The sequence below is a fragment of the Pan troglodytes genome, chromosome 5 (genome assembly GCF_028858775.2).
Source record: "Pan troglodytes isolate AG18354 chromosome 5, NHGRI_mPanTro3-v2.0_pri, whole genome shotgun sequence".
NCBI classification, from domain to species: Eukaryota; Metazoa; Chordata; class Mammalia; order Primates; family Hominidae; genus Pan; species Pan troglodytes.
The window spans coordinates 122096033-122123472 of record NC_072403.2 but is presented as its reverse complement, the minus strand read 5'-3'; the positions used below and the strand labels follow the sequence as shown (position 1 = coordinate 122123472).

General features: G+C 38.0%; 3 protein-coding genes across 25 annotated transcripts in view; 2 read left to right on the top strand and 1 right to left on the bottom strand.

The window, feature by feature from the left end:
• Positions 1–19211, top strand: part of METTL24 (methyltransferase like 24) — a 172736-nt gene extending 153525 nt beyond the window's left edge. The window contains exon 7 of the mRNA XM_016956145.3: positions 19148–19211. The gene's annotated coding sequence lies outside the window, so the exon portion shown is untranslated. The remainder of the gene's footprint in view (positions 1–19147) is intronic.
• Positions 1–25370, bottom strand: part of CDC40 (cell division cycle 40) — a 52947-nt gene extending 27577 nt beyond the window's left edge. Inside the window, exons 1-4 of one of the 2 annotated variants that reach the window (XM_054686888.2) lie at positions 25243–25370; positions 23778–24024; positions 11376–11462; positions 2949–3078 (exon numbers count right to left, since the gene is read on the bottom strand). In XM_054686888.2, coding sequence (XP_054542863.1) covers positions 2949–3078; positions 11376–11462; positions 23778–23966 — 406 coding nt within the window. In that variant the 5' untranslated portion in view covers positions 23967–24024; positions 25243–25370. Of the gene's footprint in view, positions 1–2948; positions 3079–11375; positions 11463–23777; positions 24025–24227; positions 24352–25242 lie in introns of those variants that run through there. The other variant, XM_518687.8, reaches the window with a different exon arrangement.
• WASF1 (WASP family member 1) overlaps positions 24315–27440 on the top strand; it is a 77143-nt gene continuing 74017 nt past the window's right edge. For 10 of the 22 annotated variants that reach the window (XM_009451738.5, XM_009451732.5, XM_063811954.1 and 7 more), the window contains exons 1-2: positions 24315–24951; positions 25645–25789. The gene's annotated coding sequence lies outside the window, so the exon portion shown is untranslated. 22 annotated transcript variants of the gene reach the window in all.

Below are 27440 nucleotides of genomic sequence, written 5' to 3'. Positions count from 1 at the left end.
GTAGAGTAGGTTGAGAGAATTCTTTTGGAAAGCAATTTGATAATATATACCAAAAGCTTTTAAAACACATATTCTTTTACCTACGTTTGGGAACTCATTTAAGAAAATAGTATAAAATAATATAAGAACATGTAAAGTTTTATGTGCAAAAATATTCACTACCATGTTTTAAAATGCACTTTGTAGCATAACATACATCACATTTTTAATAGTGAAAACTGGAATCAAACTGAAATCTAAATGATACAAGTAATTCTTTTAAAGATTATATCTTTGTTCAGTAGATTATTTTTAAAAAATCATTTAAAAATGTTAATAAGGGCGGGCACGGTGGCTCATGCCTGTAATCCCAGCACTTTGGGAGGCTGAGGCGGGTGGATCACAAGGTCAGGAGATCGAGACCATCCTGGCTAACATGGTGAAACCCCGTCTCTACTAAAAATACAAAAATTAGCCAGGCGTGGTGGCGGGTGCCTGTAGTCCCAGCTACTAGGGAGGCTGAGGCAGGAGAATGGCGTTGAACCCAGGAGGCGGAGCTTGCAGTGAGCTGAGATCGCGCCACTGCACTCCAGCCTGGGCAAGAGAGCGAGACTGTCTCAAAAAAAATAAAATAAAAATGTTAATAAAGGATTTCAAATATTGAAGTTAAAACTCATGTTAATAATGACTATTGTGAGACTAAAAGTATTTATTTAAAATTCTATTTTCCACTTCTATAGGTGGGTGTAGAGAAAATTCTAGATGAAAGTCAAACAAAAGGAAGAAACTTCATTGAGAAGCCCCAAGTAAGACTGGCAGGGGAGCAGGCAGAAAACAGGACAAAATTCACACAACCACTGAGGGGCTGAGAAGTCAGGAGAAATACCATAAATGCAAGCTAAAAGCAAAACTGTAGAGTAAGTAAATGGGATGACACAGTAAATGAGACTATTTTCAGTGATAAGGACTCTACAGGTGGGCTCTATGATAAACTAACTGCATTGTAGAATATAAATCTTCCAGAAATAATTCACTGAGATTATAACAATCTTACAACATTTAAAAATGGGAAGAAAATTAAAATAAATATTTGTATTATATTCCAGCAGTGATAGCCCAGGGTTATGAGATTGAGGTAAAACTGAATTCATGTGTCACCTCCTGTATGTCTGTTAGATAACACCACTACAAGGTATAAGAGGTTTGCTCCCTAGCACTTTGCAAATGAGGGAAGGTAACAGAAAGGTCTCACAGCCTTACATTTCATGTGGAAAGATTAAAAAACAAGAACAACAACAACAAAAGTTGATAGGAATCTGGTATAGGAATTACTATCAGATGTCAGATAAAAACTTTCTATAAGAAAATTATAGGACAAACTAATAGAAGTCATATACTTGCTCAGTACCTGGGGTCAAAGAAAAAACAGACAGTGTTAAAAGTAAGGTTTAAAGAGACAGTTGTTAAAGCTTAGACAAGACTGATCTTATTTACTAAGTTCACTTATTAAGTTTACTTGAACTTAATAAACTGTCTCTTTAAACCTCAGTTTAAACCTAAATCTTACTAAGTTCACTTGAACTTAATAAATAAGATCGACCTTATCTAAGATCTATCATAAAGGAGACAAACCAAAATTTTCTTAGTTTTGTAACTGGCCATTCCCTTTATTTTAGGCTGCCTAATATACTATAGCCCCAAATTCATTTTTTGTCTTTAACTCAATAGTTCAACCTGTGCCCTAGCTCTCCACTTCCTAGTGGGAGAGGCAAAAATCTCCCACTTTATTTTATTTTAGGCTGCCTAATATACTATAGGCTGCCTTTATTTTAGGCTGCCTAATATACTATAGCCCCAAATTCATTTTTTGTCTTTAACTCAATAGTTCAACCTGTGTCCTACCTCACCACTTCCTAGTGGGAGAGGCAAAAATCACCAGATACTTAAAACAAACAAACAAACAAACAAACAAATACAACCCATTTCTGAAACCAGGTCTAAAGCCAGCTGAAGAGTTTTAAATCCTTATTCTTGTTATAAGGTAATTTAAGAAGAAAAGTAGGTATCGGTATAAACTTACTTGGACTTTTTTTTGTTTTGTTTTAAAGGAAACAAGAGAACTAAATTATTGCTTAAAGTCCTTCTAAAGTCGAAGACAATAAGTCTTTAAAAGTCTCTTATTATAGGTTAGAATATAACAAAATCATGATGTAACAGTTTATTTTTATGTGCTGCACATTACTTTAGATTTACATGGGACCCCTTATACAAGCAATGGGTATAACATATTTGTAACCATTTTATTGGACTGGAAGTGTCATAGAACTGTTTTGGGTGATTTAAGTGGTATATAGCCTTGGCTGTGATATTTGGTACATTCTAAGTCTATTACAATCTTACCATGGTGAAATATGATCTAATACATGATAATCCTCTATACAAGCAGTTTCCACGCACATTAAATTTTTAAAATCCCACCACTGGTAGGATGTAATTATTTTACATAATGAATTTTTCACTATTCTCTTTCCTGATACCCTTCAGTGATCAAGAGAAAGCATTTCCAAGATAAGATTTGAGAAACAGAGTAAAGTTAAATAGCCTATAATAAGATAAAAAAGTAACCTCTTAACACTATCTTTTCATTTGCCAACTTTAACAGCAACCTACATGTAATGGATATAAAATAACAAATGTCCATTACCTAGTACGACAACAAAGAGCATTCTGGTTAAGATCACAGAATATTTCCAGTACTCAGAAATCACAGTGGATTTATAATGACAGCTAAAAATATGAGTTCACCTTCCCATTTATATAAATATTTAAGGATATGTATAGGAAGGCATACTATCCTTTCTGAAGGAATCCAGTGAATTTTAAAAGCCAGAAGATAAAACAGACTAACACACACAGATCACACTTCTAATAAAGCCAAAATTGAAACTGCTTAAGTCTTATCACCTTACCATATGTTGCAAAAGTTCTCCTTTGCTGCTCAAACATGAAATCATTGATATGAGCTGGTTCAGCATATCCGGAAAGCATATTTCTAGGGGCAGCCATTTGCTGTGTCCTAAAGGGATTTTCTGGTCCAAACTGCAATGTTACAAGAAAAAAAATAAAATAAAATAAGAAAGACACAAAAGTTCTGAGTATATGGAAGTTAGAATTACTGGAATAACTGTACAAAACAAGGGCCTATTAACCTATCTGGGAACACATTAGCCTGATACGGTTCAGTGCAGCTGGGCAATGGCTGATTAGCACCATTTGTCAGCCCCTGGGACAGAAGGAGAGGAACCCCTCTCACTCAAATCTATATGTAGCTATTTATTTCAAGAGCTCAGTAGCCCCATGTGGTTGTCAGCTACTACATTCACATTATTGCAGAAGTTCTACTTCACAGTGATGCTCTAGATAATTGAGAGTTACTATAGTTTCCCCAAACCATGATTTCGGGGATTTGGGGTGACTTTTATATCAACAGTGGTACTGTGATATAATTTTTTAAAAAACTACATGTTCCTTTTCCACTAGTTCCTCAAAGTGGGAGACTCAGAATACTCAATATTTACCACAGTGCCTGGCATACAGAAAGTACTAATGAAGGAAAGATTAATCAGAATTCCACTGGGGGTGGAGGATAGAAAAACAGACAACAAAAATAAAGTGCTTGAAAAAGTCCCTAGGAAAAGATATTGCAAATGTCAATAAAATATCTCCACTCTGAGAAGTCACACTATGAAGAGTCACATTATTTTTCTTACACCGAATAGTGCCAAATTATTATTTGCTTATAATACTTTTGAGTTTCCAGAATGTTTTTCCAAATGCTATTTAATCCTGACAAGTTAAACAAGTATTCTCCTTCTCATGCTGCAAATGAAGAAAAAACCCCCAAAGGCAATGTATTTTACCTGCCCTAGGATCAAAAGTTTTATTAATTGGCAGAACCAGGGCTAGAATAAACAGCAGTCAAGCATTCTATTACATCATAAAGTTCCTTAAATGCACCATCAGAGCCTCTAACTTTTAAAAATTGAGTAAAAAATTACCAGAATATATTATGTCAAGTGCTATTAATTTAATGCTATTATAAAAGGTACTGGGAAAATCCAACTCTTTTTTTGTTTGTTTTTAAATAAAGAATCAAATGAGCTTCCCATTTTGGAAAGGGCGAAAATAATAGGATATTTTCATCTGAACTCTGTAAGACCCACCGTCATGATGAATTATTTTGACATTAGAACATTGTAGGTCATTACCATTAGAAACCATCTCTTCTACGATACATTTCCAGAGCCACAAATAAAATTACTCATCTTCTCTTAACCAGTACATTGCATTCTCTAGATATCAACATTATACTATGTATGAAAATCTGAATTTAAATGTTAGCTGTGCCTTACATTTTTTTCTGCTTTAGAAGAAAATAAATTGCTACAACATTCCTATATATTGACAGCTTCCATTTATATGTTTAAAATGATTCAATTTTAAAATATCTGATTTATATGCAAAGCTTTTATTAGTATATATTCTTAATTGTAATGGATAGTGCAAGACTTTGCAGCCCATATTAGTCCTTCCTGTGCCTCCTGATGGGTGAAAAATGTCGGGGAAAAAAATCTAGATTGCTGAATGCTAGAAGTAGCAGTCAACTTCATTCAGTCATGAAATTTATTACAAAAACAGGAACAGCCATAAAATTACAGATAACAAAATGATTTAAAAGTTTCCTAGATTCTCTACCCGCTACGGTCAGCTATCATCCACAGAAGCTATCATCCACAGAGCAGCATCTGCTATTTCTGGTCAGAGGTGGGGTGGAGGGGGCATGGTGGGGAATCTAAAGTGATAAAAATCCCCATTGTTCTTAACTGTTACTCACATCACAAATAACAGATGACCAATCATTGTGCTTTAAGTAACTTTCCATTTAAAAAAAGGAGACTACAATTTCCATATTCTTATTTAATTCAGATTTTACTAAAAAAGAAAGAACAATTTTTCTACAGGCCATACATACCAAACTAGCTCCACTTTTTCTTTTTTTTTTGAGACAGAGTCTCCCTCTGTCGCCCAGGCTGGAGTGCAGTGGTGCAATCTCAGCTCACTGCAAGCTCCGCCTCCCGGGTTCACACCATTCTCCTGCCTCAGCCTCCCGAGTAGCTGGGACTACCGGTGCCCACCACCACACCCGGCTAATTTTTTGTATTTTTTGTAGAGACGGGGTTTCACTGTGTTAGCCAGGATGGTCTCGATCTCCTGACCTCGTATCCGCCCGCCTCTGCATCCCAAAGTGCTGGGATCTCTACAGGCATGAGCCACCGTGCCCCGCCACTAGCTCCACTTTTTAAAGAAAAATTATCAGTGTAAAAGAACTGTGATTTCTATACAAAGACAGATCCATATATTAAGGCTATGTATAATATAAGGTACTATACCGAAAGCAATCTAAAACTTCACATATGCCTACTACACATAAAGCAATCTAAAAATTTACATATGCCTATGTCTCATACAGATTTAAGCTGAGGCAACAAAAAAATCTTCCAGTGATACAAGGAATCAGTGGGAGGAGGATTCATCTACTGGTAGCTATTGGAGCTGACCTTAAAGACATTGAATATTAACAGAGGAAGGCAGCGAACACTACTTAGCAGGACTCAGCTCTTCCCAATTACTCAAGATAGGTCTCTCAGCTGTTCTTGGTCCCTGTGAATATGCAACTCGCTTAGTTCTGGAACAACCATTAAAAAAATACAACAGAACATATGGAAAACACACAAATTTGATTTCCAAACACTTCAAGTTTTGGTAGTTAACTGAGTTTAAGAGTAAATTTGTGTTCACGTGATTTATAACAAGATATAAGTAAATACATAACATAAATATGAATGTATAATATGTTCAAGTTCATATGCGTATTTAACAATTTTTAGCTCAAACAATAATGAAGAACAATATAGTAAATTATAATTGCAATCTCCTTACATAAAACATACACATTTAAGTGAGAAAATGTTTGCAAACCATACATCTGGTAAGGGGTTAATATCCAAAATACACAAGGAACTCAACTCAATAGCAAGAAAATAAATAACTCAATTAAAAATTGGCAAAGGACTTGAATTTCTCAGCATTCCTCAAAAGACATATAAATAGCCAACAGGGGCCAGGTGCAGTGGCTCACGCCTGTAATCCCAGCACTTTGGGAGGTCAAGGCAGGTGGATCACTTGAGGTCAGGGGTTCAAGACCAGCCTAGCCAACACTGTGAAACCCTATCTCTATGAAAAATACAAAAAATTAGCTAGGCATGGTGGTGTGTGCCTGTAGACACCTACTCAGGAGTCTGAGGTGGGACAATCGCTTGAACTCAGGAGACGGAGGTTGTAGTGAGCTGAGATCACACCACTGCACTTTAGCCTGGGTGACAGAGCGAGACTCCTCTCAAAAAAAAAAAAAAAAAGTCAACAGGTATTTGAGAAAGTACTCAACATTACTAATCACCAGAGAAATGCAAATTAAAATCACAATATCATCTCTAACCTGTCAGAGTAGCTATTATAAAAACGATAAAGGGTAACAAGTGTTGGCAAGGATGTTCTGGAGAAAAGAGAATACTTGTACACTGTTGGTGGGAATGGAAATTAGTGCAGCCACTATGGAAAATGGTATGGAGGCTCCTCAAAAAATTAAAAATAGAACTACCATATAACCCCAGCAATTTTACAAGTGGGTATGTGTCCAAAGGAAATGACATCAGCATGTCAGAGATATCTGTATTCCCATGAATCAACCTAAATGGCTGTCAATGTTTGAATGCATAAAGAAAATGTGGTATGTCTGCACAACGGCCTACTATTCTGCCTTGAAAAAGAAGGAAATCTTGTCATTTCTGACAGCATAGATTAACCTGGAGGGCATTATGTTAAGTGGAATAAGCCAGGTGCTGGGACAAGTATCACATGATCCCACATGTGGGATTCAAAAAGTTGACCTCATAGAAGCAGAGAGTGAATGGTTAGCAGGAGCTGGGTGGGTGGGTGGGTGGGGATGGAATGGGATGGAGGGGTTTTGGGTGATGTTGGTCAAAGGATGTACAATTTCAGTTAGGAGGAATAAGTTCAAAAGATCTATTGTACAACATGGTGACTACAGTTAATAACAATGTATTCTTGAAAACCACTAAAAGTAGATTTTAAGTGTTCTCACCACAAAAAATGATCAGTACATGAAGTAATGCATATGTTAATTAGCTTGATTTAGCCATTCTACAATGTATACATATTAAAAAAACACATTGTACATTGTAAATATATACAATTTTTGTTAATTAAAAAATTAATTTATTAAAAAGTATGTAAATACTAATTCAGATCACTACACCCAAAGTATGTATGATGTTCCCAAGGGAAAAGTATTCTTAAACATCTGTCAACTGAATGAAGTAGTGGTTTACTTACAGGGTTGGGAGAAAAGCACTCTTAATTTGTGAAGATGCTGGTTGATAACTCTCAGAGATCTGATACTATAAGGATGTGGATCTCAAAAATCTTCAGTCGGTAGAGTATTGGTGAGTCAGCATTTTAGCAGCATATTATAACATTGCAGGAATTAAGACAATTTATACTACTAAAAATGGGCTAAATAAAATCATAGTTCTAAGTTCACATAAAGAAAAATAACCCAAATTACTGAACATATAATAGTATACTAGATTGTTGGTACATTTTTCATTCATATTTACTGCAGTCATTATTGTTTAAAAGATTTATAAACAAATTTTAAGGTGAGAAGAGTCTGTTAATTATTTCCTGCAAATTAAGAGAAGATCCCCACAATTCAATTTTATTAGTGGATATTATGTCATATCTAGTAAGGCATAAAAATATTAGTATGAGAAAATTTCATTAGTGCTGGTTCTATGATCTTCGGTCTCAGTTTCCTCATCTACAAATAGAAGATTTGAGCTATATGATTTCTAAAGTGCATCATAACATTAATATTTATAGCAGCCTTTATAGCCAGATTTTTAACAGTAACTGGTGTTTTTTTTTTTCTCTTAACTTTTATATTTTTTCTATTCTGAAGTACTACTATTTTAAAGAGTCTGGAATTCTTCCTGAGACTTACGGATTTTATGAGTTTATAGAAGGTAATTAATACATTTTTGTCTAAGCAGATTTAAAAAGAATTGAGTGAAATGAAGAAATTACTAGACTAAAACAATGGCTACTATGTCTTCGAGTTCTATCCATTATGTGAGAAAAATTATCTGTATAACCAGCTAGACAATTTGGGAAAAGTCCTTGGTCAGAAGAGAGAAACAACATTTTATAAAATAAAATAAGCAATTGAGTAAATGTTCAGAACTAGCAAAGTCAAAGGCATAGGGGTTACCCTGCAAACTCCATAGTGGCCTTCAAACTGGTCTTCCAATTATAGGGAGATAATTAAGAGTGATCTGGACTCAAATCTCTAAATTTGCCACTTGCTGGCAGTATAACTTAAGACTTGGTTTCCTTGCTATAAAATAAGGACACAGGTACTTACTTCATAGGGTTTTAGTGAGGACTGAAGGAGATGAGGTATGTAAATCCTTCAGTATGGTACCTGGCATACAGTAATAAATGGTGGCTTTATTTCACTAATCTATATCCCTGTTCTTTTCCATAATGCAAACTCATACCAAACAAACCTTCTTAAAAATTCAGCTTTGATTATGCTACTCCCCTATTTAAGACCCTCACAAATCTATTTATCATTGATTAAATCAAGATAAAACTCTTCACCTTGGCCCCCAAAGCCTTGCGCAATGTTATACAAAGTACCATCCTAGTCTTATCTCTCAATTCTTTCTTCTGGTAAGGACTCGGGCATTCCTGTTCTTTAGATCTTTTATGATTCGGCTCATGCTATTTGTTCTCTTCTTGAAGTCTCTCCTCATAAAAGCCTACCTAGCCACCAATGCCAATAATTAATAAAAATAACAATGATGGGACCATTTGTTAAATGCCTACTCTGTGCCGGAAGGATTTTTTAACTATATCATACATTATCTGATTTATCTTTATAATTCAATAAGATAAAAATTATCTTCATTTTACCTACGAAAAAACTAAGAACGTCCAAGGTTACACAGAGCTAATAAGTATTCCGCTTAACTCCAAATCTCATGTTCTTGACCTGGATTGAATTGCCCAATTCAAACATTACTTCTTTCAGGGAATTTTTAAAAGTATTTACAACCAGATGCAATTTTTCCTTAAGCTTGAGTAGTACTTTAGAGGCATAATAAGAAATAGTCTGGTCTCTATCTTTTTAAAAAAACACATTTGACCAAACCAACAAACAGCACATACTCTCTGGTAAACACTAGCTTGAGGAGAGGGATTATATCTTGTTTCTAACAATGGATACTCAAAATACAGGAACTTAAAATTTAAACTGGTGAAGTTCCTAGTGATACTTTTCCAGACTTTGCCAAGTGATACACATCCTAGTCATAGAAGACAAAAGTTCAAAATTTGTTAAGTTACAGAGGATTCATTTGGCAACCAGGAACAATTATAATTTTGCTTCCCTTTTAAGTCCTATCAGTCCTTTCTTACCTTGTAAAGAAGTACTGTAGTGCTCCTCACATAAACTAATTTATACATTTAATGTGAGGTTCTCCAACCCGAGGAAAAAGAACATTAAAGGACTGAAATCCCACAAAGAGAATGACAAAAAAATTTTAACTGGTCTTTTAAATTTTTCTTGAAAGTTTGGAAACTAATTACACAGCAATGTATTAGTTATGCATGAAATTTAAGAACTCATGAAAAAAGCAGGCTTCAGAGAAAATAAAATGACATGAGAATGTTACATATCAGAATGCTTCCAAATTTTCTTATTTTCCTAATTCAATGGCTCCATTTTATTAAAGTACTTTTCATTTAAAAAATCATGAAACATATATTTACATATAATACACAACCTCTCTTCAGTGGGGTGGCTAAAATGGTGCCAATGGATATGAGACCACCAGTAGTCTGATATGCTAGAAGGATTTAAGACACAATGGAATAAAAATTAAAATGTGCCGTCGTGTCAGAGCATGGGAAGATTTTTGCTAAGTGCAGACCCAGTGAATCGCTGCAGCTCTGTCTAAACACAAGCACTGACATCTCTGGCTGTGCTACACACTTCAATGGTCATCTTTTAAGTGAATACAGAAACCTAGGCAGGAAAAGTACTATATGAAACAGCTCTGACTCTAACATGTCACAAAAGGGCTAATTTATGCTACAAAATGAAAAATGTTACATCATTTTCCCCCAAGATACCATAAGATATAGCTCCTCACCTCCATCTTGAAAGTGCTTCTTAAAGATTCTGATATCAACCGAAGCTGTATTTCTTGGTTTTATAATTACCATTTTCTGGCATCTCTATTTCATCAATCAAGCATTCTTTTCCATTTTAAAAGGCAAAATATCTAGAAATTTAATCTTTTCTGTAAACTTCCCTAAATGGATAATATTCAAAGACTTTCTTAAATGAACAATATTTGCGGTTTCTGGTTTTTTTCATCAGGAGACGGAAAAAAAAATCCAGTACTTTGTTTTATTCAGAGCAGGCATCAAACACTGTGACTACTTTCTGGCAGTGCATCAGTATGACACTTCAGGGGCATCTGTAATTAGATGTTTTGTAATATACTACATATTGATGCTGGTAAGCCCCAATATTTTCCTTTATGGTTAATTATAATACTCCCTCATGAAGACTGAGAGGAAGATGTCAACTAAGTTCATATTTAAGAATCAGATTTCCTTTTTCAAAAGACATAGTTCCATGTTGTCAGACATCTGTATGTAGACAGATAAGCAGCTAGTGGATTTTTAAAAGTATTTTCACAAAAGCACACTACCTAAACTTTTGGAGAATAGAAGGATGTATTTTCGGCTGGGCGCAGTGGCTCATGCCTGTAATCCCAGCACTTTGGGAGGCCCAGGAGGGCAGATCATGAGGTCAGGAGAACGAGACCATCCTGGCTAACACAGTGAAACCCCGTCTCTACTAAAAATACAAAAAAATTAGCCAGGCGTGGTGGTGGGCGCCTGTAGTCCCAGCTACTCGGGAGGCTGAGGCAGGAGAATGGTGTGAACCCAGGAGGCGGAGCTTGCAGTGAGCCCAGATTGCGCCACTGCACTCCAGCCTGGGCGACAGAGCGAGACTCTGTCTCAAAAAAAAAAAAAAAAAAAAAAGAAGCATGTATTTTCTAAAAACTTAAATAGTATGCTTATGTGATAAAACTTTTAAAAATTCACTGCTGTACCTAATTATCTACTATGATTTAAATTCTTTAGCAAAAGTCAGAACCTTAAATATGTTTTCTTACCTCAGGAGCAAACATGGTCTCATAGGTAGGATTATACTGAACTTCTTTGACGGCAGGGTCAAGGTGAACTCCAGTCTCCAAATCTTCCTAAAAAGAATACCAAATAAATATTAATGATCTGATAAATGACTATTTTATTTTAGAAGCCACATTAAAGTCACACTAGCCATCTTTAACATCTATTTTATGGTTATAACTTATCATATGATTAATAATTCTAATAAAATTAATGTATACAGTTAGAGGTTAAAATACATAAAAAATTTTCTTTTTGAAATACTGACTTTATTAACAATTTAAAATTTTTAAATTTAAAACTAAATAAGTTAACATTACTCAAAGCCTTAAATTAGTTTAAGAGATTCCAACTCTTCTTTGTTATTAACTCAAAAGACCCGAACCTCTACTGCCAAATTCAAGAGAGGTATTTCTTTTTTTACTCAGCAAACTGTATTAGATATGCAACCAAATTGCACTTGGTTGGGTACTGGAGAGGAAACAAAAGGAAGTGACAGGGCCTGAATCTTCTAAATCTAAAGTCTTTTAATCTCAGTTAATATTTCAAACATCTTAAATTCATTCCCCAGATTACTGAAAATAAACATCTCATCTCCACTGAAGAATCACTGGTAGTATAACTTTTGTATAACTCCACCACTTACAAATACGATAATTCTCAAATTGGTATCTTTAGCCTGGACCTCCCCTGATTTCTAGAGACTTGTATATCCAACCTTCAACTTGACATCTCTTCTCCCAGGATATCTAACAGACATCTCAAACTTAATATATCCAAAAGGGAACTCGTGGCCTCCCCTCCCACAATGAATCCTTCCAGCCTTCTCTTAGTTAATCACAGTTCCACCCTTACAGTTGCTCAGGCAAAAATCTGGAGTTTTCCTTGATTCCTCTTTATTTTATAGTTTGTATCCAATCCATCATCAAGTCTTCTACCTTCTACATAAATCCAGAATTCAACCACTTCTGACATCCTCTATTGCAGTGGTTCAACTTAACATCTTGTATCTGGGTTTTTGGAGTAGCTTCTTACCTGGTCTCCCTGTTTTCTGTCCCTGACCACCTACAGCCTCACTTCCCACAGGAGATAGTATGATTCTTTCAAAATATTAGTCAGGTTATGCTACTTCTATGCTCTAAACCCCCCAGTAACCTCCCCAGTCAGAGTAAAAGCCTAACAAAGGCCTGACAACCACTGGTTCTCAGGAAGTAGGCAGGTTCCCTAGAGTAGTTTTACAGGGCATTTTTGTTTTCCTGTATTGCTCTGTCTGAACATTCACTATTAAAAACATATTTGATTGTAAGTACCTTTCCTTACTTAAGTAAGTAAAGGTAAGTAAAATAGTGCACTCATGTTCTATTTTAAAAATTGTAAAGAAATTATATATCATCTACAAATTGTATTTCAATAAAGTCAGTATTATAACATTGCTGTCATAAAATGACGGAGTTGAGTCTAACTGGTTGAGAATTTCCCCTCCATGATCAGCCCCCTGCCCCTACCAACTTCTGTCTTCATCTAGCACTATGCCTGTGCTCACTTTACCCCAGCCTCACTGACTCATTTGCTATTCCTAGAATAGGCCAAGGAACAATCCTGCCTCGGGGTCTCTATACTTACCGTTATTTCCTTTTGGAATGAAATGTTTTTCCTGTGGATATCCACATGATTGTTATCTCTCTTTTTAAGTCTCTGCTCAGTTTTTCTGCTTCCCCCTTATCTTGCTTTATTTTCCTCCATTACATTTATCCTCAGTGGATATATATATTATCTCTCTCTCTCTCCACTAAAATGTAAACTACACAAGGCGGATTTTGCACACACAAATGTATAACCAAACCCTTGAACTATCCCTATCATATCACCATCTTTAATCTGCTGGCCTCTTGTTCACAGCAGGATATATCCCCTAACACAATGCAAAGATAATGCAAAGTAACATCAGACATTCTGCAAAATAGGTGGGATTTCATGAAGCTGATATTGATGTTGGAGAAGCAGCAATGCCACAGACAAGTGAAGATCTGGTAGAGTTAGACCAACTGATGACCAAAGACTAAAAAACCGACAAGAAAAATAATACCATAAGCCCACATTCACTGTTCCAAAATTTGACCACTCTAGAAAGACTTTACCACGGCCCCTGTATCAAAACAGGCAACTTAGTTTCTCTACTTCTTAAAGATTCAGAGCCTATCAGGTTCCTTGAGCTTCTCTCCTCTCTAACCTGCCCATATCTTTACCCTATCTTATCCTTTTCATGACTTCAATTACCACCCCCCATTTTTATCTGCAGCCTTAATCACACCTAACGATGACAATGTGGTGTGTGGTATGGGAAGCCAGGGTTGTCAGCGCCCGAGGAAGGGTTGGGGGAGATCAGCTGGAGGAGGTCATGCCGGGCAACTGTGTAATCTAAGACCCTGGGGAGTTGGGTTGAATATTCTGCCCTCCCAGAAGGCCAGCAAGGCTGACTCACCACCAGCCTCGTGCCCACTGGGCTCCCACCCCTTCCCAGGACCCTCCCCTAGCTCGGTCCCCCTGAGCTTGGCTTCCCACCCTGCAGGTGTCCTACTACAACCAGGCCACCCCAGGTGTTCTCAACTATGTGACCACCAACGTGGTAGTTGGATCCACATATCCAACTGCCTACTAAATTTCATTATATGAATGTCCCACAGCATCAAACACTATGCTGTGTCCAAAATAGAACTTACCATTCCCCCATGACTCCATCTTCACTAAAAAATCAGGCATAGTCTTGCTGATTCTACCTCTGAATACTTCTCCAGTAATCTCACTTCTACCCTCCTCTCTTTGCATCCCAGCTACAATGGCCTAGTTAGGGCTTTATTATATCTTGCCTGGCCTATTGTAATACTTCCTTATCTGCTTTAATACACCCTCACTTTTGTCATATTAGACTAATTGCTGATTTTTAAAAATAGCAAGCACTTTGATGCTTTCTGTGCTGTAGGCAATGTTACCGCCTTGTACCTTAGGCAATGCCTTTATTATTTTATGTCGCCTTCTTATTTTTCCTGATACCTTCCCTCCTCCTGCCTCAGGAAAACTGTTGGGTTTTTGTTTGTGGTCCTAAAAAAATGCTGTACTCTATTTGATAGTACTTGTGATATATTATTTGTTGCACATGGCTTTTATGTACATCATATATCCTCACTGCCCAGTAGAACGCAGGGCATTCAGCACATATTCAATAAATATTTGTTAAATTAAATTGAAGACAGAAAAGCCAAATCTGTAGAGAAATTAAGTAGGATAAGGCTGACCAACAATCATTGGATTTGGCAATTATGTCACAAAAAACCTTTGTGAGAGTGACTTTGTTAATAAGGACTATGGAAAGCCAGCTGCAAGAGGCAGAGGTGTAAATGAGGATCTAGAAAAACACCACCATATAAATCTGTACTGAAAATATTTGGTGGTAAAAAACAGAACAGATGGGGTGTCAGGTTGAAGGATTTTCAGGGTCAAGTTTTTCTTCTTCCTTAAGAAGAGACTAAGTCAAAGATGTGGTCAATCGTAGGCTAGAAGGCAGGTGATGGCAGGGAGAGACACATGACAAAAAGGACCAGATAAAGGTACAGTTGCCCTAGAAGAGGTAGGAGGGAATAAAATTCAGGACACAGTTGGAAGATTAGCCTCTGAAAAGAGGAGCGCTCTCTTTGGGATGAAATAGAGATGACAAAGGTAAGAATGGGTGATAGATGACAGATGTTTGGAGATGTTAGGAATCATAATTGATCCTTTTATTTTCTTGGTGTAGTCAGGGTACAGGCAAATTTATAAAGCAAGCATGGAGCTCCAGACTCATATATTCATTCAACAGATTTTGATTGTGTGCCTACTATGTGCCAGGCACTGTCCTGGGCCCACAGAAATAGACAAAGATACCTGCCCTTGTGGAGTTTATATTCTAGTAGAGGAGACAGACAATAGACTATATAATATATAAATAAGTTTACAGCTCCCTAGAAGAGGCTAAATAATATGAAAAAAAAGAATTTAACAATACTAATATGCTAGCACCAGAGCAGACACACTATTTCATATAATCTGTGAGGTTAAGTGTTAGCAGGATTAAGTCACTTAACCCAAGCTACTAATAGAATAAATGGGAAGGGGAAGAGCTCAAAGTAACCACAATGAACAATGTTAAAGAGACCTAACTAGTGACAAATTAAAAAATCACTGGCAGAGTAACTAGGTGTATCAGTCAGGGTTCTTAGTTGCAAGCAGCAGGCTGATTCAGCATTATAAAATCCTTATGAGTTTCTCTTAGAATTACCAGGAAGTGTGGAGAATCAGCTTTGACAAGTAGGCAGAAATAAAGGGTCAGTATACACTTAATAGATGAAATCACAATTCAAAATTAATCATCACAGAACCCATCCAGTGAGGATAATTGTTTACCATGACTGAACACCACTACTAAACTGCTATGGCTACCACTGGATGCTGCTATTGAAACTGCTGGCCTGAGAAACTAGAAAACATTGACCATCATTGCCAGTTTAAGTCCTCCTTCCTGGCTTCTTTGTGGATAAATTTCAGATTAGAAAGCTTAGGTTGGTGCATCTGTTTGGCTGAGCCCAACAGATACACCCACCCAACAGTCCTGAGCCTCAGCTGAAAGGGAGCTGAATTAGAATAATCTGGGTTTTCAGCTTCTGAAGATGGGTGATGAACAGGGATGTTCTTCAAATTAAGACCCTTAAGAAAGGGGTTTCAAATGCTAGGCCACTGAAAAGATGACATATATTATCTATATCACCCTAGAATGAACACTAGAATCTTTACTGATGAAAGATACTATCTTGCACATGGCCCAATAGCAAACTCAGTACTATAAAGTTAACAGGTTACATACAAATTGCTTAAACTGCATAAAAGCTAAATTAAATGCTTTTCCCGCTTAATATTCAACCCATAGTGACAAACTGCTTAAAATAACATGAGGCTTAGCCACATTCATATCTTCCCAAAGGATTTTATAGTGTATAGTTGCTAGAACCACTTTATAATATGGGATATGAGATCTTTCCAATTAAGGGTATTTAAAATATTCCAAATTGAAATTATTTTGAAGAGTATCATGACACATCAATTTTTAAATGCAAAGTACAATTTAAGAAATTACTGTTTATATAAGCAACACTGGCAGCCAATAAAAAATATAAGTAAATCCCAGTCTCTGACTCCTGCTAAAATTATAGAACAAATTGAACAACTCTCAAGAAAACGAAGGGCTGTTATTTTACAGAAATTTAATTAGAAAACTTGGACAATACCACAACCTTGTTTTAATACCCATGAGGCATTCAATACCAATTAGGTATGCAATTGGAATTACCACAGAATAACAAATTATTTCTATTCAGTTTCAATTATCCACAAAAATTAAAATGCAGTAAGTGAAGGGCACCCTGTGGGTCAAATAAGTTTAAATAGTTTATCTTTTTGTTGATTCAAAGTAATTTGAGAATAAAACTGGGTAATATTCACTTTTCAGTCTTTTCCACATTTCTTCCTGTGCCCAAATAAGAAAAGAGACATAAAAACACCATGTAAACTGTAAAGCGGATCACAAATATTATTATTATAAGTTACTTATCAATTTATGGCATAGTTTTTTTTCCTCCCAGAAAACAGAAATGACTAAACTTCCTAATAGAAGAATTTAGGTGAATGATATAAAAGAACAGAACTTCAGATAAAGATATCCTCTGAGTTTGGCCCTTAACAGATTGCAGAGGGAAAAGGTCGTCCATTTGAATAGCTCACAAATACAAGAAATACCACACATGAAAAAACTGAAAAATATGCCTCAAAATTAGAGGCAGAATTTTTATTTTACTTTAGTTGGCTATGCTAAGGCAAAGAATACATTCGGGGGAAGTAACATAGTCACTGGTTGAAATGAGAGAAAGCCAGATCTGCTTTTGTTTTTGTAACCTTAAAGTCACTTAATAACCAACTCTTGCAATCCAATAGGGTCCACTGCATGATTTCTAAAGTGCAAAACCTTACAATGTTGCATTCAAAAATTTTTATTGGCTAACATGGTGAAACCCCGTCTCTACTAAAAATACAAAAAATTAGCCAGGCGTGGTGGCGGGTGCCTGTAGTCCCAGCTACTAGGGAGGCTGAGGCAGGAAAATGGTGTAAGCCCAGGAGGCGGAGCTTGCAGTGAGCGGAGATTGCGCCACTCAACTCCAGCCTGGGAGACAGCGAGACTCCGTCTCAAAGAAAAAAAAAAATGTTATCCAGAAAATACTCATTGTCATACATATACTGGAGAACACAAATATGTGTAATTGGCGTTCCAGAAGAGAAGAGAGAATGGGACTAAAATAATATGTGAAGTGATAAGAACTGACAACTGCTAAGAAATGTCCAGAGGTCCACATTCCAAACCAATTGATCCACAATTAAAGAAATCCAACAAATTCTGAACAGAAAAAATAAAAAGAAATCTACACATGTGTATCCTATAATAAAACTAAAGAATGAAACCATATCTCAAAAAAATGGGGTGCGGGTCTTAAAAGGTGTCAAAAGAAAAAAGAAAATCACTTTCAAAGGGAAACAGCTACACCAACAGCTGATTTATCAGTAACAATGAAAATCAGAAGACAGTAGAATATCTTAAAAGTGCTGCGAGAAAACTGCCAGCTAAGGAAACGACCCAGTGAAAATATCCTTCGAGAAATACAGTTAAATGAAAGCATTTTATTTATGTATTTATTTATTTATGAGACAGGGTCTCACTCTGTCTCCCAGGCTGGAGCGCAGTGGCGTGATTCTGGCTCACTGCAACCTCTGCCTCTTTGGCTCCAGCGATCCCCCTACCTTAGCCTCCCAAGTAGCTGGGAAGCACACGCCAACACACCCAGCTAATTTTTGTATTTTTTCTAGAGACAGGGTCTCTCCATGTTGCCCAGGCTGGTCTGGAACTCCTGGGCTCAGGCGATCTACCCACCTCGCCCAGCCAAAACTTTTTAAAAGACAAACTAAAACTGAAAGCATTTGCCACCAGTCAATCCTCACTAAAGGACATTGTAAAGAATGTGCTACAGGCAGAAAGTGGTATCTTGCATATGAGATGTAAGAATCATCATCATTCACCATCATCTTGTGGAGGATGTGTGTGTATATGTAAGTGCATGTATTATACCAGACAACAACAGCTAAAGTAGGAGTACAGGGGATGTGAATAAAATTCAAGGGTTCTAAGGTTCTCGCATTGCTCAGTAGAAGGTGAAAGTACTGATCGAATGTGCTGTGCTTTCTAGGGGTAACCACTTAAAGAATAGAAACTGACTGCATGACTTAAAACAAGCACAGGGAGATAATGTAATGATTTTAAAAATCCAAAAGAATGGATGCCTAGCATACTAACTTTCTGCCTTTCTTTTTTTCTGTGATATGTGTTTATGACTATACTTTTAAAAAAATTGCCATGGCTGCACCTCACATGTTCTGATGTATAGTTGCTTAGAACTGCAATTTCACAATTTTCAAATACGGAAATTTTATAGCTATCTTTTTGTGGTTAGTTTCTAGCGTAGGTGCACTGTGGCCAGAGAATACGGTAACAAGATTTTAAATCTGTTGAGACTAATTTTATGTTCCAGTTCAGGGGTGGCTAACTACAGTGTATGGGCCAAATCCAGGCCACGGTCTGCTTTTTTGTACCAACAAGCTAAGGATGGTATTTGTATTTTTAAAGGGTTAAGAAAAAAAGATGAAGAAAAAGAAAGGGTGAAAGAGAGAAAGAAAGAAGTGACAGAAACTACATGGGGCCAGCACAGCCTGAAATATTTACTGTCTGGCCCTTTACTGAAGTTTGCCAATCCCTGGTCTAGCACACGGTCACTTAAAAAATGTTTCATTACGTTTCAATGTTTCAAAATGTTTCCAGTGCCTGAAAACAACATTCTGTGTTGCTAAGTGCCATATTCCCTAAGACCTTTAGATGCAGTTTACTTATTTTGTTGTTCACATATTCTGTATCATTACTGATATTTTTTACTTGTTCTATCAATTATTGAGAGATATAAAAATCTCTCACTGTAATTGTATATTTGTCCATTTCTCTTTTTAGTTCTGTCAATTTTTGCTGAAATATTTTGAGCTTATATTGTTTTATATCTCTTTGTGAACTGAACCTTCTATCATGATGAAGTGACTCTTTTGTCTCCAGTAATGCTTTCTGCTTTAAAGTCTATTTTTATTGATGTTAACACAAACAGTGCTAGCTTTTTCTTGGTTAAAATTTGCCTGGTACATCCTTTTTATTTTTATTTTAGATCTTCCTGGAGGCGGTAGTAAGCATGGCAAGGCAAGAACAATAAATAAAAGAAATAATGATTAAAAGAAAGAAAAAATACTGTCATATTTGCAGCTGATATGGCTATGTAAGTAGTAGAAAGTACTTACATAGTAGTTAAGTTAGAAAGTTAAATAAATGAAAAATACAATACTGTTTATTAACAGCCTAAAAATAAGATCCACCGAGAAATACCTCCAATAAAACTGTACAAGATTTTGATACGGAGACAATTACAAACTTTGGAAGAAAAAAAACAAAACAAAACTAAAAAAAGGCCTAAACAAATGAACGGACATAACATTATCTCCAAGTTGACCTATGACTCAATGTACTTCCAAACAAAATCCCAACTGGGTATTAGCAGAACTTTCCAACTTAATTCTAAACTGTATATAGAATTACAGGGCCAAGAAGAGCCAGCCAAAACATTCTTAAACAACAAAAAAGGGCAAGGGAACTGCCCTATCACCTATCAAGCCATATTATTAAGAATGTTCGCACTATAGACAAAAGTTAATTTCATATGGATTAATGACTTAAATGTGAAAAGCTTTCAAGAGATAATACAAGAGAATATTTTCATGACTATGAGTTAAGGATTTCTCAAACAAGCAACAGGAACCCGATACATAAAGGAATAATTTGACAAGCACAGACTACATAAATAATTGTTTGTAAACAACAGGGAAAAGTGAGAAGACAAGTCACAAAAGAAAAAAAATTTGCAACACACACAATTGACAAAGGATAGTATCCAGAATATGTAAAGGTCTTCTAAAAATCAAAAGGAAATGACAACCCAATAGTTGCTTCCAAAGAAAAAAAAATTAAATCACCAATAACATATTAAAAGATACTCAACTGCAGGAAACAGCTCAGAAAAAACATAGATTAAAAACGCTGCAAAAATGTATTCTCTGCCAAAATGCTTGCTATTAATCATAATACAATTAGTCAACTACAGATGAATATATTTGCATGCTTCACATCTCCCTTGGTCATTTTCCAATTTTCCAATCATTTGCAATCATTATATTTACTATGTGTAAGTTTGTTTTCCCTTCATATAAACAAGTGTTGGTTCATAAACCAACAATGAGCAATGCCCTCTACTCTCTCATAGAACCCAGACCACTGGGTGGACTAGCCCCAGCTCTACCTCTAATGGACTTCTGGTACCTTACGCAACCTTTCCTCCTGGGTTCCCTTATTTATTCGTGATTGCACTAAGTGAGCTCTAGACAAACACCCCCATCCCTGCCACTGCATGTCCAGCTCTAAAATTCTGATTCTTAATGTGCATACTTTTACAAGACTTTCTTTTTCATTCCATTCTCTTACCAAATATACTTCCCTAATCTTGTGTACTAGGCACTGGAGACACAAACGAATGGATACAAGAGTCTCTGGACCCCAGGGTCTCACAGTCCAGAGGAAAGAAAAAGATGAACAAGTCACAGCAATGTGCTAAGTGCTATAGTTAAGATATGATAAAGGGGCTAAGGTAAAATAGGAGGAAACATATACACTGAGACTGAAGGACCACAGTGTTTGGAGTGGGGGAAGGAGGCACTAGGCAAGGGATTTCCAGGCAGAAAGACTAGCGTGGGCAAAATCTTCAGAGGAAGAAAGAAAATTCGGCTTTCGGGGCTTTGTAAAGAGTTCAGCATGGGAGAATAGCAGGACTCACATGCTACCAAAAAAACTTAGAAATCACCCATTGGACAACATGGTGTCTTTGGGCAGGGAAGTGATACGATGTAAGTGGAATTTACAAAGATCATTCTAAGTGCACTGTGGAGAAAAGAATGGGGTATAAAACTGGGAGACAAGGAAGAAGTAGAAAGATCAGTTAGAAGGCTACAACTGTCTGAAGAGAAATGATGAGAATCTGAACTAAACAGTGGCAGCAGAAGAGAGAGATTTGATGAATATCATTGAGTTAAAGTGGACAGAACCCACTACCCAAAGAGGCTGAAAGAGAAAGAAAAGAATAACTCCTGGGAGAAATAAGGAAGATATGAAGCCTGCACCAGTGAAAATAGCAAGGAAGGAGTTGATATGAGAGAAATTAATGAAACAGCAATGTTAGAATCAATTGAATGACTAGCTTCAGGGGCTGAGGAAGAAGGAAGAGAAAAGGATACCTCCTTTGTTCTCAGCTTGAACTAGTGGGTGGATTGTGGGATGACAGATCAAAATAGGAAAAACAGAAGTGGATTTTGAGGGAAAGAAAATAATTTTCCGACACACTGAATTGGAGGTGGCTGAGCGCCAACCTGCAAAAGACAAATGTACAATTACAGTGGGAGATTTTTATATACCTCTCAAGTTCGTAAGCTAGCAAGGAGGATAGAACTGGAAATAAAAGGATAGCAAGCATTTAATTAGTGTTCATTGTGTGTGGCACTGTTAAAAGGGCTTTACATCTTTTATGACAATTATTATAATTCTGTTAGATAGGTACTACTGTTATTCCTACTTTACAGATCAGCAAAAATTAGGTACAGAGCATTTAAGTAACTTATCCAAGGTCCCCAGGTGGGTAAGTGCTGGAAGCAGGATTTGAATTACAGTCTTAATTCCAGAGCCTGTGCTAACCATTTCACGGTGTTCACCTTGAGCTAGAAGCAGCACAGCCTGAGGTTGAAGGTATGGGAGAATATGTGGAATGCAAAGAGGACTAAGAGCAGAGTCCTGGGAAACACCAGTATTGAAAAGGGAGAGTAAAATAATTGGAACAGAATGCTGAGTAGAGCCCCATGGAAGTGAAACGGAGAGAAAGTTTCAAGAAAGAGGAACTAATGAACAGTGTCATTTGATGCAGACATTTAAGTCAGATGGCTGAACTTGACAACTGGAAGACCTGGGACATCACTCACAGACAGTAGTTTCCCAAGAGGATAGGGCCAGACTGCATTGGGTTGAGGAGAAAATGAGACGAAGACAAAAAGAGAGCTCCAAAAAGCTGAGCTGTGAAAGGAGAAGACTCAGGAGGTTACTGGAGGGGCTTAAGTTTGGAAAGTTTTGTTTTGATAGGAAGTTAGGAGGATTCTAAGCATTCTTTCATGACAGATGTCCATTTTTAAAAAGTAAAATTCACATACAGCTTGTTAAAAACCTGTAAAACACTTCTTAAGTCATTAAACTAGACTTGGGGACATGATACAAAGGAATTTTTGGACACCGCCTCCCCTCTTCACATCTTGAGCTGATCACCTACCTCGGGCTCTACTGGGCCTACACTACCAATTGGTAGATGCTCTCATCAGGCTCTAGACACATCAGCTTTTCCTCAGTTCTTCAAACCCACTAGGCTCTTTGCGTTCTCAGGCTTGCCTGTCACCTCTGCCTGGAAACTCTTGCCTTATTAATCAGCTTCCTCCATTGAGATCATGCAGCTGTTTCTCAAATCCAAGGCCTTTTTCTCACTGTATTAACACACACAATCATAAAACATTTACTGCACTCTCACTAGTTGGCTCTGTGCTATATGCTTTATTTGTGTAATTTCACTCAATTTTCACACTCATCTTTTCATGTAGACAGATGTTTTGAAAATGATCTCCACTGTACAGGTGAGGAAAGAGAGGAGGCTGCATAACTTGTCCAAGTTCACATAAGTGGTGGTGTCAGGATTAGAACCTAGTTCTTCAAAAATAAGACAAATCGAGGCCACTGCTCACACAATACTCTAGTTTGGGAAGTCCTGATCTAATTTCACTTATGTTCCGAGATTACACCTGCACTTTCCAGGCTATGTCCCTAATCCACAAATTCAAATTTCATCCCCTCCTTCCACTTGCTTTCTGATGGCGGGAGGCAAGGGCAGAGAGCATCGGAGGGCTATTCCGAACTTCCAATTCTGCCTCTCCCGAGGATGCATGTGGGAAGGAGAAGAAATTCAAACGTTAGCAACTTATCTCTGAGCACTGAGAAAGAGGTAACCCGGTACCTAACAAGCGGCTGGCAGTTCTGGAGCTGAAGCCAACAATTCCCACACTGCATTAGTAGCAAAAGTGCTTACCTTAACTGCCACCTCCGGAGCCGAGTCCACTGCCACTGCTAGAGACGGCTTTGATGAAGGCGATTTAGTCAAGTGCATGAGGGAGTCGGCGGCTGGCAGCGGACACCGACTGCTCTCACTGTCCGAGTCCGATTCGGACCCTGAACCCGAACCATAGGAAGCGGCCAGAGCTGCAATCGCAGCCGACATGACGGCAACAAATCTTCTGCGGAGACCCTGCCAGGGCGGAAGAAGAGGCTCCCAGGTCCTGACAGATTGCAATGGAACACATCATTAACTTTCTTTGCTAAGAAATAATGTCTTACATTTTGAAACAATAAGCTAATTATTATTAGAATAACTACTGTCGAGCTGAGAGCTTAAAAAAGTTTATCTAGGGAAAAAGGGAGAATTATAATAGTTTATAACTTTTAGGACCTAGTTGACTAAAGAATACGAGTTCCAAAATACCTTGAGGCCTCGCGGTCCTGCACTCCCAGCGTGCAGCGCGGCAGGAAGCGCGAGAGGGCACAATGGGAAGTGTAGTTTGGAACGAGGGGGCGGAACGGGGGCGTGTCCCTCTTTGACCCCGCCCCCGAATGGATGTTCCATTCAATTGGCTATCATCTTCCCTCATTCCCTAGCCAAGCAGTGTTCTCTTCGTCCCCCTCCCCCAAACTGAGGATTGGGCAATACCACAGAACCTCAGGAAAGGGGGGAAGAGCGAGCTTCGGCCCCACTAATGAGGGAGTGGGCGGAGGCTGGGTTTCCCACCTCGGCTGCACCTGGGCACTGGAGGCTGAAGAGGAAAGTGAGAATCTGAAGTTTTGAGACCTCTGACTGGCCAGGAATAGCTCCTGGGGCGGGGGGCAAGGATGGGACCATAGGCGGAAAGAGTCTCGCAGTCCCCCCTGCTTCTGGCGCGGGTCCCTGCGCCCGGTTGTGGAGCGTCTCGCGCGGGGAGGGGGCGGGGGGAACGGCAGCTCGCGGTGTTGTTCACTCGCGCGTCGAGCACACGGTGGGTCCGGCGGCCGGTTGGCGCCCCAGGCGGCGTTCCCTGTGGCCTGGCGCCTGGGCCGCTGCCCTGAGCGGGTTCCGCCCCAGAGCCCGACCCTCCTGGGGGCCCTAGGTGGAGTCCGGCGACCGCTGCCGAAGCATGAAGAAGGGGTAAGGCGTGAGCCCCCAAGATTTCACGGTGAGCGCGAGTCCCTGAGGAATTGCTTTTTTCGGGGAGGGGGTGTTGGGAGAGGAACTCTTCCTTACTGGCCGGAGCAGACCGAGTGGTGTGTGGCCCGCAAAGGTGACGGGGATGGATGGGCGCGCCTTCCCCGCCCCGGCCCCCACCCCCATCCGCGGGTTTTCCGAGCGCCCACCGCCCACCCGCCAGCGGGGCTGGGTGCCGAGGGAGACGGCGGCGGGCGCGCCTGGGGCTTGGCTGCAGGGACCGCCCCGGGGCTGCTCTCGCTGGAGAGACTGCGGGTCTCACCTGAGGTGCCACCGCCCGGGCTTCCCTGCCCACCCGCGCCCGCGGTCCGCCCCGTGCCTCTTTCCGGGGGAGGCGGTAGCCCCGGGCGACAGAGAATCCCCTGCTCGCCCTACGTGCGCGAGGCTCGGTAAAGCGAGCTCGTGCGTTTGCGTGTTTGCTCCGCGAGTCGGTGTCTAAAAACATAACGGTAAAGCGAGTGCGGGCATCCTTTTCGTTGGAAGGGGAGGCGAAGCGGTGCTGTCGCTTCTGGTGCCTGTTCATGGGGGCTGCCTTGGGCAGAGTTACGGAGCCGCTCACTCAGCGCTCATGTCGGCAGGACTCGCCCATTGTGCCACCCAGATAATTATTCAACTATGCAGCATCCATTGCACCTTTCCCATTTTTCTTTTCCCCTTGCTACAGCATGCCCCCTAGCTTCGGTACTCTGACACCTTCTCTTGCACTTGCGGATGATGAACTGGAATAACGATGAAAGAAAGCACATCCGATCTCAACATTCACGACCTGCCCTATAACCGATTAATTAATTGATCCCCAGCTAGACTAGGTACTTAAATACGACTTACTCTAATCATTTCCTTTTCTATGTAATAAGATGTGCGGTGGATTCGACTTAAATTTTTTCTTTGGTGTTAGATTCACGATTAGCTAAGGTCTTTTTTCTGTTCACTAATTGATGTAATTGACTTATTGGTTATTCAATCCGTCTAATGTTCTTAAATTTAAATTTGCATGGTAGGTAACATTCATTTTTCTGATTGTTCATAGCATTATATCATAATTAGAAATGCAGTCTCAATTTGAACTCTCAGGAACAGTTTATCCTTTATGCTCTAAGTTTCTGTTAGGAAACATTTTTGTTTATATTGAATATTTGAATGAAGTATTTGATATAAAATTTCGGAAGTTTTGAATAAGAAAAGTTTTGTATTTGTTTTTCGGTAGCAGAATATGTCATTACTAATCGTTGCCTTCCATTGAATGGAAGGATTTAATATTTAAGATGAGGATTTTAACCATCATATCAGTCATTCCCTAATTTATCTGATTTTATTTTTATTCACTTTTTTCTTTGCAATATCATGTATTTAATTACTTGTTTTAGAATCCAGTGTTTTTTTTTTAACTTGAATCTACAAGTATGAGTAGGCTTCAGTTTTGCGTGATCTACCTGAAGGATGAAATTTTTTTTTTTTTTTGCAAATACAAGAAACAACTGTTGGTTACTTGATTTTTATGTTAAAAACTGTTTACATCTCATTATTTAAAAATAAATGATTCACTATAAAAAGTAAGTGTTTTATTTTTATAATTTTCCTTTTCCATCTTTCCTTGTTTAAGCTTGTTGCATTTACCCTTTTGATAAAAGAGAATCACATAAGCATTGCAGAGGCAGTTTTAAGGTATAGTAATTGTTTTATGGCACTTGGAAGTGGCGTACATATAATATAAGTTGATGGTGTAGGATTAGTTGCTTGGTTAGGAAATGACCTTGCAATTTACAAAATGGACACCTTTGTGCCTTGGTTTCCTTATATGTAAATGGAGATAATATTTAGTAGGTAGTGTGCATAAATTCAGGAAAGGTGTGTTTTTGTAGTCCTTTTAAAGAAAATTTAAATCTTTTAGCTGATGAATGATAAAAAAATTTCTGTGAAAAATACAATGAAAAAATGTCAGGATTTTCCATGGCATATTAGAATGGCTGATTAACATTGATTTTTGCTTTGGAGAGGTATGCCTCTGAACTGAAAAATGTTTCTCATCTATCAAGGGTTTTAAATAATTGCAGACATAAAGGTTATTACAGTTAATACCAACATATAGTTAAACATATAGATAAAATAGTTAATAGTAAACAAAAATTATGACTTGATAATAAGTAGAATATTGAATTAAGTTAGTGAAGAATAATATATTCGAAAAATATTAAGGCCTTTTTTGTTACAAATTTGCAGGTGTTACAATCCAAAATACATAGTTGTGATCATTTATAACGTATGCTATAGAGTTACTTTATTACTCATGTTTGTAAATATTCATATATTCAGAGACGGTTTTAATATTGTATAAGACTATATTTAATTATACATTTTGCTTTATTTTAGGAATAACTTAAGATATCTTTTCCAAGTGTTTGATTTTCATTATCACAGTACATAGTACCTTGTGATTTCCTTATTGGACTACTATCAAAA